At 40.0% G+C, this 12,279-nt stretch overlaps 1 protein-coding gene across 1 annotated transcript in view; it reads right to left on the bottom strand.

Moving 5' to 3' along the window:
- Positions 1–347: 347 nt before the first annotated feature.
- Positions 348–12,279, bottom strand: part of prkci (protein kinase C, iota) — a 43,569-nt gene continuing 31,637 nt past the window's right edge. The window contains exons 14-18 of the mRNA XM_084911848.1: positions 8,944–9,069; positions 8,509–8,588; positions 8,201–8,290; positions 2,281–2,396; positions 348–2,172 (exon numbers count right to left, since the gene is read on the bottom strand). Coding sequence (XP_084767974.1) covers positions 2,085–2,172; positions 2,281–2,396; positions 8,201–8,290; positions 8,509–8,588; positions 8,944–9,069 — 500 coding nt within the window. The 3' untranslated portion in view covers positions 348–2,084. The remainder of the gene's footprint in view (positions 2,173–2,280; positions 2,397–8,200; positions 8,291–8,508; positions 8,589–8,943; positions 9,070–12,279) is intronic.

Raw genomic sequence — 12,279 nt, forward strand, 5'->3', positions numbered from 1 at the left:
AATTATTCCTCTGAACCACATGGTAACTATTCTGAAAAAAGTGTTACATATATGTTTTTAGTGGCTGAATCAAACAAATCAGTAGACACGTTGCTGTATTTTTAACCACAATCAATATCTGATGCACAAAAATGAAATTCTGAACCCTGTACTGCATTCACTCCCACTTCCTCTAGTTCTGTTTTTTTAATTCTTGCTTTTCATTGAACGTACTAAAGGCTTTTCCTCCTAAATAGTATCTTCATAAGTCATTAACAGCTCTAATTTATTTCCGCTTCTTTTGTACTTACTAGTGCCTTTTAAACCAAAGACAGAGCCACACCGACAAACACATATTACCACAAGGAGAGAAATAAAATGTTTATTTTAGTGTCTGTTTTTTCTTTTCTTTTTTTTCTCTGAACGCTAATAATAAAGTTCACCAGTGTCCTGTGGATGGCAAACATCCTCAAAACACAACAAGTACAACAAAAAGTGTTTCCATTGGGATCACCCAGTAACATTTTGGAATCAATGTAGTGATATTAAAAAAAACAAAAAAAACAAAAACAAACAAACAAAAAAAAACAAAAAAACCAATCAAACTAACCATATCCACAAAAGAAAGAAACAACAAAGCAACAGTAACAAGTGTAACAGATCAGAGTGCTCCGTCAGAGGACCCAGAGGTTTGTGTACCCCCGCTTACAGTTTGCAGGTACAGAGCGAGTCTTTATGATGCTTTATGTTTTTAACAGTTTTATAAAATATCTAATTCAGAAAATAAACTGTGGGCCGAACATGGTAAAAAGTCCAGTGGATATGGGTTACAGCTTTAAAACCTTTTCATGGTGCAGTCCGCTGCTCTTTTGAGCTCTTCTTTCTTTTAATATTTGATTTGCAGCAAAAAAAAAAAAAAAAAAAAAAAAAAGACAAACATGGAATGAATACCAAAGAAAGAAAGACAGATAACAGATCATACGTTTTTAGAAAGATGTGTTAAAATAAGAGGGGGGATCTAAATATACATTTCTATGACAGCACATCTTCCTTACGTATTCTGTACCCTCTAATACGTACCAGCAAGACATTTCATGTGTTTAGTTTTTGGTTCTGTATGAATGTGAGCGTCACCAACAGCCCCCGCGCAGAAAGATACAAACCTGTGCTCCAGCTTTCAGGTATCGTGTGCCATTTTTCCAGAAGGAGCGTCTTCATTTCACAGTTTGAGAGCATTTCCTTGTTATTAGTGTTACGTTGCCGCTTCGGTTCCTTTACCGTGGAAGAAGGGACCTGAAGTAGCCCCTTACTGTCCAGATGTTGAGCATTCATGTTTTTTTTGTTTTGTTTTTTACTCAGGGCTGGAACATTTAACACTTTGACAAATGGTAAACAAAACATGAGAAAAATATATCGTTTTTATTTATTTTTTCATTTCTACTCTTTTCCTTTTTCTTTCTTTCTTTTTTTTTTTTTTTTAAAAGGCTAGTGTTATGATTTTTTCTACAGAGAAGGGCGGGGGACGTCGTGACAAAGCTAATTCCAAAAACTTTAAGATGTCAGTGCTGTCCGACTGGCTTGAAGCTAAAAAGTCGCTGTCTAACGTTTATCCTCATTAGTATTTTCATATATGTACAAATAAAATATGCATTGAAAACACCCCACCAGCTGGAAGAAGAGGAAGCTCAGTTCATCTGTCGGGAGGGGGCCGTGCCTCTTCCCCCCCACCCCCCCACACATACAGCGACACTGGAAGAACTTAGCAGCCACTTTGGCCACCGACAAAGAGGCCCCGACGAGATATTTCTGATATCAGTGCAGATTTACATGATATAAAAATAATTAAGAAAGAAGGTAGGCTTAAGGACAAGTGGCTATAAATGGCAGAGTGTGAGATTCGTTTTGGCAAATAAGCGTTCTACTTGTGCATGTGTGCGGCCCTCGAACAGAAGGTGGATGTCATCGGGTTCTCTCGTAACCATGCAGCTTGAAGACACTGAGACGCCACGTAAACACGTGCATGAGTGTGTGTGTGTGTGTGTGTGTGTGTGTGTGTGTGTGTGTGTGTGTGTGTGTGTGTGCGTGTGCACAGACGCCACGCCCCCTCACACACACTCTTCCGCCGACATGAGCAGAGGGTTGATGTACTCGAAGCCTTCAAACTCAGACTGGTCGATCTTCTTCACGACGTCCCTGAAAAAGGAAAAAAAAATGGAGGAGAAAAGATCAAAAAGTTGGTTAAAATCGACAGAAAACTGAGACTGCAACAGGAAATGAGCACAAAATAAAGCGCTGACTCACTCGTCATCAGGCGTGAGCTGGATTGGCTCGTTGGTGAACTGGGCGTCAAAGTTGTCCAGTCCGTATTCCCCTGAGATGTTGGGCTTGAACGGAGGGACCACCTGCTTATGTTCCAGCTGGAAGTAAAGCAAAGGACGAAGGTAGGACCCAGTTTTTAAGTAATTCTTTAAATAACCAATTAGTTGCTTAATAAAAAATTAATCTGCAAGTGTTTTTGTGATTGATTAACCAAAAAAATAAAAATAAAAGAGCTTTTCAGAGTGGCCAGAAAAATCTAATTTCAAAGCATCTGTTTGGTCTCTGAGAAACTGACTATATTTTTCACACCTTTTATACACTAAGAGATTAATCTATTGAGAAATAATCTGTGAATAATGGAAACAATCCTTGTTTGCAGTCTTATTAAGAAGCTTCAAATAGTGACTGTATCAAGGTTGTAAATGAGTTTGTCCGACAGAAACAGGATTTCTGAGAGGATAAGCTCTCCCGCAGCTGTAATCAGGCCTGAGTGACGTCCTCTCCACTCAAAAGCATTTGAACACAGAGTAAAAACTTTTATTTGGGACTTCCACTCATTTCCTCTGCCTGTGGTTTCATTTATCACAGTGTACGTGCAGCTCTCTGTCCCGAGTGTTACTGCACTTGTTTGGAGGGCAATAACTGCTCCCCCTGCAGGCCAGAGAGCACACTGCGGGGCAAACTTTAACATCAGCATTGGGGGAAAGGGGGTGGGAGGGTTGTAAGCTGATCCTCCAGACACTCTGACCGAGTGCTGGGTCTCAGCTCCAGACCAAACAGGGAAAAGAGGTCATGGTGATCCTGGCGAGCTGCCCTGTCTGTCTGTCTGTGCAGATAAAGCTGATGTTACGTGCTCTGTCTTCTTTAAAAGATATAAAGCAGGTTTAATCTGGATTAGTTTAACACTTAAATGACCATACTATAATTTATACAGTAATGCTTTTAATGGCTTTTAAGAGTTGTCTTTATCTATGAAACACTCTAAAATGTTCTGAAATTTAGTCAAATATTAATTTCCTGTATTTTCTTTTCAATAACAGACAGTTTTAATTATTAAGGTGTGTTTGAGTGAATTGTGTATTACAGTTTGCTGGGAGCTTAACACCAAACTGGAAACTAACTTTGATCAACAAATTACAATCAAGTCTTCACAGTCAGGGTGCTTTATTAATCCTTTGTTGCTTCCAGGCTTCTGTTTAGCATACACATCACACCTGACCACCTCCTGGTATATCAATAAAGACTAGGGTTGGATGCCCATTGAACGGTTTCTGGGTTTTTCCATAGGCAGCTGCATAGGCAGAGACCCCTCTCCTTGACCTCTATAATAAAGTCAATAAATGTGAGGTCTAACACAGAATTGACAGAATATGATCACTCTACAAAAGAGCTTCAAGGCTCACTCCTAACAGGCTTTCAAGGGGTAAAGATATCTTGTGTGTCTGTAATATATGCATGTTGTGCAGAGTAATATTTTGATGACACAGTTTTCCATTATCCATGCCACATCAATGGGCCAATTTCATAAGAGAAATTTAAGATATTGGAGGTAGGTTAGTATTTTTACAATTTAAAAATGTCACGACACATATAAACATGTGGCGAGGGTCCTAAATGACTCTAGAAGAGGTCACTTGAGAGTTAATTAAGTTTATAAATGGGTAGAAAATGTAAACTTTTTTTAGTAAAGTACGACGAATACGTGACAGCAAATTCAGATATGACAGATTTGTTCTCATCGCTAAAAATACCACAACAGTATAATTTCATTCTAATTAAGTAAAAAACCCCAAAAACAAATAGTATTAAACACAATTAGCCCTAAACTGCAAAATTCACTTTCATCCTTTACCTTAAACCACTTAACATAAAATCAAATTATTTATTATTAAATTAATTAATTTAATTAATTAATTTTATGTTTCCTTAAACAACAGAGACAGGTAAGTAAAACAGATAAATTAAATAAAGAAGGTTCAATAAAAGTGTTCAGAAACAAAGTTTTTCACACTAAGTTGTGTTTGCCTCATCTTTGTCATTACTTTATGTGATTTCATTTTTTAATCAGTTGGCATATCAAACTCCCCCCCCCTCCAATTGTTGTCATTTTTCAAGTGCAGATGTTATGTATTCACTTGGTTTCAGCACATCAAAGATCTCTTTGTGCATCTTTAACTTTGAGTTTTGGGTGATTAATCAGATTAGAAATACGCACATTCTGCAGATGTGACCTTAGAATTCTCACCTGTGTGCGTTCTCCACCTTTTATAAAACACAAAACTAGAAGGTCAGTGACTCTGTAGCTCAGGGGTTGGCAACCCTGGGCAAGGGTTAACTGATGGCACGACCATAGCTGGACTGGCCATCGGCCCACCAGGCATTGTTGGTGATTTTTCGTTTTTATGGGCCGATTTTTTTATTTTATTTTTTTTGTAACGGTATAAACAATGAGAGGTGGTGGATTGGCCAGATGCTGGTCAATGTGTAAAAATAACTCAGTTGTTTGGTGGTGGCTATGGCGGAGCTTCCACAGAGGCCAGCAGGTGGATGAGAGAAAGGGGAGGCAGGAGGAGGAGAGACCAGAGGCGGCCGCCGGTCCCAGTGTCAGGTGAACTGAACTTCAGGTAAGAAGTTATGACCTGCAATCTATCTGGGTCAGATATAAAACAAATTTAGGTGGAGTTTATTTTCGTTGTGCTGACTTTTTGTCAGTTACAATAACTCGTACTGCGTACTAACAAGCATGACGGAGTTTCTATACAGCTGGGTGGGTGCTATGATGTTACTGATAGTGAACTTTATTTTATTCATAAGGTTAGTTAGTAGAGTTGCCAACCATCCCGTTAAAAAACGGAATCGTCTCGTATTCAGAGAAAATATTACGCGTTTCGTATTGAGGTGAAAAGGAACACAGTTTGTCCCGGACTTCAGCTACAATGAAAAAGACACAAAGCTGAAGTTATTCTGTGTATTTACGCCGCACAGCTGCCTCTTCTTCTCTCATTCTTTCTCCTGTTTCTACTTCAATCATGAAACTGATCAATGATCAGCTGATCGGCTTTTCTCTCTTGTTTATTTATCGTCCACTTTGCGCCAGAAAGAGGAAACCAGCGGATGTTGCGCTAAACAACAGCAGCACGTTTAAGCTTGATCAGCTGTTGTTAGAATTTATTTAACATTAATTTCTAGTATCAGCTGATGTTTGTTGGAACCACAGCCTTAAAAGCTGCTGGTCATGATGTCGGTTTGTATATCTGGTGAGAGGGAAACATGAAGATGAAACCAGGAGATGTCCTTACTGAATCATCAGAGCTGAACAGGTGATGGAGAAACAGGTTTACCTTTTAGGTGACATGAATGAGTTGAAGGAAAGCTATGAACTGTTTCTGAGAGACAAATAACACCAGGATCCTTTTCTATGTAGCTGACAGCTGGTAACTGTGGAGGGGCGGGTCTAGCAAAGTTTTGCCAGGGGGCCAGGTAGGGCATTAACGGGGAAAGGGGGGCACAAAGAAATACTTTTCTTTCTTATTCTCATTTAAAATGTCTCGCTTTTAATAAATAATTATCTGAATCTTACAACCAAATTTTTTATCTGACGTAAAATGTATAGAAATCATACATATACCAACAAGAAAGTGTACATCACTGTCACAACAGCGTTTGTTTTCATTCAAAGGCTTCAATACCTGGTGGGCCGGTCTCTAGTCAAAATGCCCGGGCTGTTTTTTTGTCCCAGTCCAGCCCTGGGCACGACACACAGTGAATTAATCTGAGAAGGTGCATCAAAAAATAAATGGCCGCGCCAGCGGTGCACATCGCAAATTAGCTCGCATAGACACATTAGTTGTGCCATATTGGCTTCTTAATGACGGTATCTTAGCTAACAACCCCAACTACCAGATTCAACTTGTAATTGGCTAAAAATAACTTAGCCTACCGGTGAGAGGGACGTTGCTAGCTGGCAGTTTTTTCAAGCAATGTTGAAATTTCCACATTCTGACACTTCAAATGCTTCAGGAGCTCTCCGCTCAGCGCAGCATCTGCACCACGGAAATACATGGATACATCCGTAGACTCAAGACTGATCAAACCAGAAAGCTTTAATGAGCAGCTGGATTTGTCTCGCATTAACTGGCCGAGTTAATGCCAGTTAATGCGACATTGAAATGCAGCTGATTGAACTGAAAAGCTCGACTCTGTGGGGGTCAAAGTTTGCAGAACTTCGAACGCAGCTGGAATCCACAGCTGTGCGTGTTCATGGAGCTTGCATTTTCACCTGCTGGACATCACTACCTGACAAGGTTAACTGTTTTCAGAACATTGCAGGGACATTATTTACAGTATTTGGCTCTACATATCTGTGTGAGCAGATTTTCTCTCACACGGAGAGTGTCCTCAGGTAGCCGTCTGAATGCTGGACACTCGGAGACCTGTGTCTCTGAGTGGGAGACCAGAGATCACATTAACATCTCTATATTAACAAACATGCCATATTGGCTCAGTTTATTTTTCTTATTATTGTTGTGGGGAGACCATAAATAGCATTTGCATTTTCTGTTGTACAGTTCATTTGCTGTTATGGAGTTCTTGTTATGGATAAAAAGTGTCTTTTTTTGTTTCAAAATAGCTGATAAGTATTTGCTGATAGCTGCAAACATCTGCGAACAAATATAATTCTATAAAGTGGTTCTATATAATGTGTAACTGTTAATATAGGGCGTTATGATTGCATAACATTGGCACATTGACTTCTGAGGAAATTTTAGATGGCACTCATCATCAGAAAGGTTGCCGACCCCTGCTGTAGCTCATCCATGAGCACAGTTCGGGCCCCATCAGCTCATCAGTCCTTCAGTTGGATACATTAACAATACATACATTATTCATTCATTCATGCGCTCATATGTAAGGTTGAAGCTAATATCAACATGAGGCCGTGAGTCTCATCTGACACTCATTTTATGGTTCTAAGGGTCATAAAACAGGAACCTAAAAAGACTCCTGGGTGATAATTTACTCATCGCTGAAACTGATAACAGGAAGCAACAGAAATAACGAAGTATTTTTAGCCCTAGTTTAAATTTCACCGGTATTTCGAGATACCAAACAAGTGACTAACATCTGTAAATACAGGTCCACATCTTCATTTCCTGCACTGCGTTCTACATTTATATTCACACTCATACTGGTTTTCAGGCATAAACTATAAATAAGGATTATACACAGACACAAATAACAGTCATAGCAAGAATCCAGTCAAGCATGTGGTTTTCAGTATTAGTGGCAACGAGTGCAAACCGCAGCTTCAGAGAAAGCATCAGCGATATCCGAGCCAACCTACGAGCTTCTCTGAGGTTCCAGTAATCATGCCGAAATTTGTGAATGAAACGATTTGTAAACAGCGGCGCTGAAATTAGAGTGTTAATGGCTTCTCCGTCAACATGAACCACTGCTCGACAATCCGGACATGCAGAGATCGACATATCGGCCCCGTGTGATCCGTCCCCTCTCGTTTCCTCTCCGTCTTTAAACTTCCTCTGTGTGTGTGTGTGTGTGAGTAATCGTATCTGCTGCTGTCAGTCTTCTGCCTGGCCTGTCTGTTTCCAGCTGCCTGCTCTTCACAAAGAAACAAGTCTCACCCCACAGCTAATAACCTCAGTATTGACAGAGCGTCTACACCTGCAGGGCAGGAGAAAGAGCGCAGGAGACGGCGACCCTGCGCACTTAGATTTGACCTTCTGCGGTCTCGTGGCAGCTCTTGTTTTTCTCCCCCTTTCCCCCCGCAATCGATTGTATGGATTTATTTTGACCTATCCGACATGCGGCATGCACCAATGCTGATTTCCTTCATTTGAAAGAACTGACTGAGAAAAGCAGAGGATGAAATTGAATCACTCACGAGCTCCCAGTCGACGTTTCGGAAGAACGGGTGGCCCATGATGTCGGCAAAGCCCGTCTGAGGGTGGCAGCCCAGGCGCTCCTTGGGATCCTGTGGGAGTGAGTGCGAGAAGAGGGTGAGAGACGGTGGGAGACTATGGTGGAAAGGAAAGATAACAAGTCCAATACCCGAGAAGAAAGGTGGAGAAAGTGAGAAGAGAGAATTGGCAAGGAAAGTGGATACATTTCCCAAAAAAAAAAAAAAAAAAAAAAAAAAAAAAAAGCCAGTAAGAGGTGGCACTGCTACAGGCCTGTCGGACCCTCTCTTACCTTGTTGAGGAATCCTTTGAGGACGCTGGCAGCTTTGACTGACAACGAGCGCGGGATTCGGATCTGTTTTTCCAATATTACTGCAGGAGGTGACAGAAAAGGGGTCAAGGTGTGGACAAGAAGATGAGAGGATGAGATGGTGCCAACACTGCTGCTGTTATGAGTTCAATCCTGCTGGGTATGCTCGCAGCAGCCCAAGATATGAATCTTTTTGTTAACCCACCTCACTGTTAATTATAAGAAACAAACACAATATAAAACCCTATTTATACTAAAATAATGGGGTGGGGGGGGTGGGGGACACATGGTTTCACACTTCTCTCTGTAACAGATGGCATGTTCCTGGTATTGAGAGAAGCCAATAGAAAGGTGTCGACATGAAGGTGTTGCATGAACTCAGCAGTTTTTTTACGAACCGCAGAAGCACGCTGTTACCTTGGAAGAGGTAGTCTTCTGTGTTCTGGTCCGGGTTGTCGGAGCTGCCGACGATGTCGAAGGGCGACCGGCCCGCCATCATCTCGAACATGAGCACGCCCAGTGCCCACCAGTCCACGCTGAACCCTGGGACACACACACAAACGCACACACATATCGTACGTTACAGCTCTGACGCTTTGAAACGCCAAAACAACACAAATGACCGACAACTGCAGGGGACAAAAAAAAAAAAAAAAAAAAAGAGCAGCACAATTATCTTTATTGCAATTAGAGAAGAGGAACTTTTAATTGCCACTTACAAAACTTCAAAGTACACCAGCATTTCAGGGTTACTATAGCAACCACCTTCACTTTGAAAGTGGGTGTTTCTGTATATTATCACACCTTCGACAACAAGCACATTATTCAGATTGCCTATTTCTCTCTCTCTCTCTTTTTTTTAAGCCATTAGGGCAGGAGTGTTACAATCAGTTTAACTCTGAAAGAAAATGAAGGACAGATGCATTTCCAGTAAATTAATTTGTATGTCTCACACCACCTTCTCACCTACAGTTTGGTCCACATAAAGCTCTAAGCTAGTCTACAAACAAGTTCCGTAGTCTTTATAATACTTAGTCAAGAAAATAATGCTAACAGTGCTAATAAGATGCTCAACCCCATCCTCAGCTGAGAAAACGGAGCGAGCCAAATGTATTTAAAAATTAAGAGACATGTGGCCTGCGGGCCTTGAATTTGGCACATGTGCATTGGAACTGAACAGCTGCATCATTTCACCAAATCTTAGCTGTCACTTCACTTGTAACAGCACTTTCAAACATCTGGTTTTGCTCCACATCACAGATTTCAGAAGACTGTAGTGTTACTATGTGAGTTAAAACAGGACAAGACTTGATGACATAAGCATGAAAGGAGAAGGGCAAACATGGAGATATAAGGCTGTTTTTAATGTAAACTGCATACATTTTCACAATATGAATGTGAGGCGAGCAGCACAACATATGGGATATAACATATGTATTAATTAGTAATAAAGCTTAAGTAATCCTGATATGTTGCCAACCAGAAACTGGATCGAAAATGGAAGTGGCTACACAAAAAACAGAACTTCCAGTTTCTTCTTTACAAGGAGGAAATCCTGGAATCAGATTAAATATCCATATCTCCCTAATGTTAAGAAAACAGATAGAGCTGAAAAACAACTTAAAATTTAAAATCTACTCAGGGTAAATTTCTGTGAATCCTAAATTTCTGTCAAAACAACGACAGAAAAGAAGCCGTAATGATGTGAAAGTTGTAAAACAAGTAAGGCAGACATGAAAGAGAAAACAGAACATTTTAGATGCCATTGTGGCGTCCTCAAACTGATTCCTTTGGCTATCGCCATCTTGATGTTTTGAAACGGGACATGATAAATGAGGGGAAGACCGAAAAACTGAGGGACAAGGTAGACCTTCCCTAAACTACACCCTCCTTCTCATGTTCTGGACAAAAATATGCGAAGATCATATATACAATCTGACTTGTTTCTGCAGCCACACGAGTCGCCCCTTATATAAAAGTCCATCTTTTATATGCAGTCTTTGACTTCATTAAGTTTTTTTTAAACTTAAAAATAATTTAATGTATGTAAATTATTATTAAAATAAGGAAAGAAAACCCTGGAACGCAGTTTTCTGTGTAAAGACTAAAAATAAAGACAAAAAAAAAAAAAAAGAGGTCAGATCTGACATGACTTCCTCTACTCAAACAAACAACTGATGCATTTACCCAGTGAATTTGTTTTTTGCTGATTTCTTTCATAAGTAACAACCAAAATCCCCAAAAAGGGCCTGACATTTGTTTTTCTGTACACAAAGACAAGCAGGTGTGATCATCGTGGAGTGAGTGAAGTTTAACCATCTCATTGATCGGGTTAACAGTTTGAATGATAAGAGGATCACATTCAGAACAATGGTGGACCTACACTGGATCACACATGTCCCTGCTGTGACTCTGATGTCCACACAATTTGCCGTTCGGCCCATTTTTTAAAAAAAACCCCAAAAAACTTTCCCACTACAGCCATCACAGTATGAAGAGCGCAGGTGTTGTAAGCAGGTGTTGTAAGCAGCCTCGGCAGCGCGACAGCTGAGCGAGCAGCTAAAATCAAACCCAGCCGTCATTAATTTCATTATTCACACGTGTGCTGTTCCTACTGTGTCTAAAAACAGCTGCTGTGCTCATATGTGTTGTTTTTTTTTTTAATAAAGGAGGGAAAAACAATCAAAAACTTTTTCTTTTAACAGTGAAATTTGTTGCCATGACACCACATTTGGTGACCAAGGAGGCTTTTCTATTTTTACAGCATTGCGTGTATGGATAGTCGAACACGCAGCACTGAGGATGTAGAAACTGATATTTCACCGAGAAGCTGAAAGTACATCTGAACTACGAGATGCTTTAAGTTGTCAGCTTCACACAATTTGGACTCTTTATATGAGTTTAGATGGAGCAGCATTTATTTATGATTAATTTATCATTATGTCTAAACGTTGAGAATAAAGTAAAAATTTCAAGAATAAAGACGAAATGTGAGAATAAAGCTGTCCGTTCAAGTCGAGCTACTTCTGTTAGTGCACGGCTGCCTCTGCAAAATGCCTTTTGTAGATGAACCCGTGTTAAAGAATGGAGTTAATGTTATCAAACAAACCCATTGTGTTAGCAACTGTTAGTACTACTGAAGTTTAATCAGCATTTCAAAATCTCAGACTTTTTCTTCACAAAATTGTTTTACAACTTAATTTTTTCCTCAATTTGCTCCTTTGTGATTCAATGAATATTACAAATGCCTCTTTCCCCCCCAAATGTATCTGCACATTTTTACATTTTACTGCATTTCTTTTTGGGCTGTCTCTCAACTTTATAATTAAACCGTGCAAATTAACTGAATTAATGTAGCATTAACTGAATAGCTGCTGAATGAAGACAGAAATGGCTGCTAGGCAAGTAAGACATACACAGGCAGAGGTCAGCAGATTTAGAGAAACAGACAAGCACGCTATTTAACTTTAAAAACTACCGTTTTTAGACATTAAATGTCACCCAACTGGGCCTTTACTTTTCCTCAAAGGGGGTGTGGATGCTATATAAACCATAACTTTGACCAAAAATCCCCATGTGGACAAGCTAACGGCACGACAGAATGTGATTTCTGCTACATTTGAGAGGTTAAAATGACACATCAGAAAGAAAGTTAGAGGACTACACGAGTAACAAAACATCTCTCACTCCTTTTTTTCCCCTCTCACATTAAGCCCATCCTGCAAATAGGTGTGCCTCACCATTAGAGAAGTC

The sequence above is a fragment of the Perissodus microlepis genome, chromosome 18, assembly GCF_051167445.1.
Source record: "Perissodus microlepis isolate ML-2025 ecotype Zambia chromosome 18, ASM5116744v1, whole genome shotgun sequence".
NCBI lineage: Eukaryota > Metazoa > Chordata > Actinopteri > Cichliformes > Cichlidae > Perissodus > Perissodus microlepis.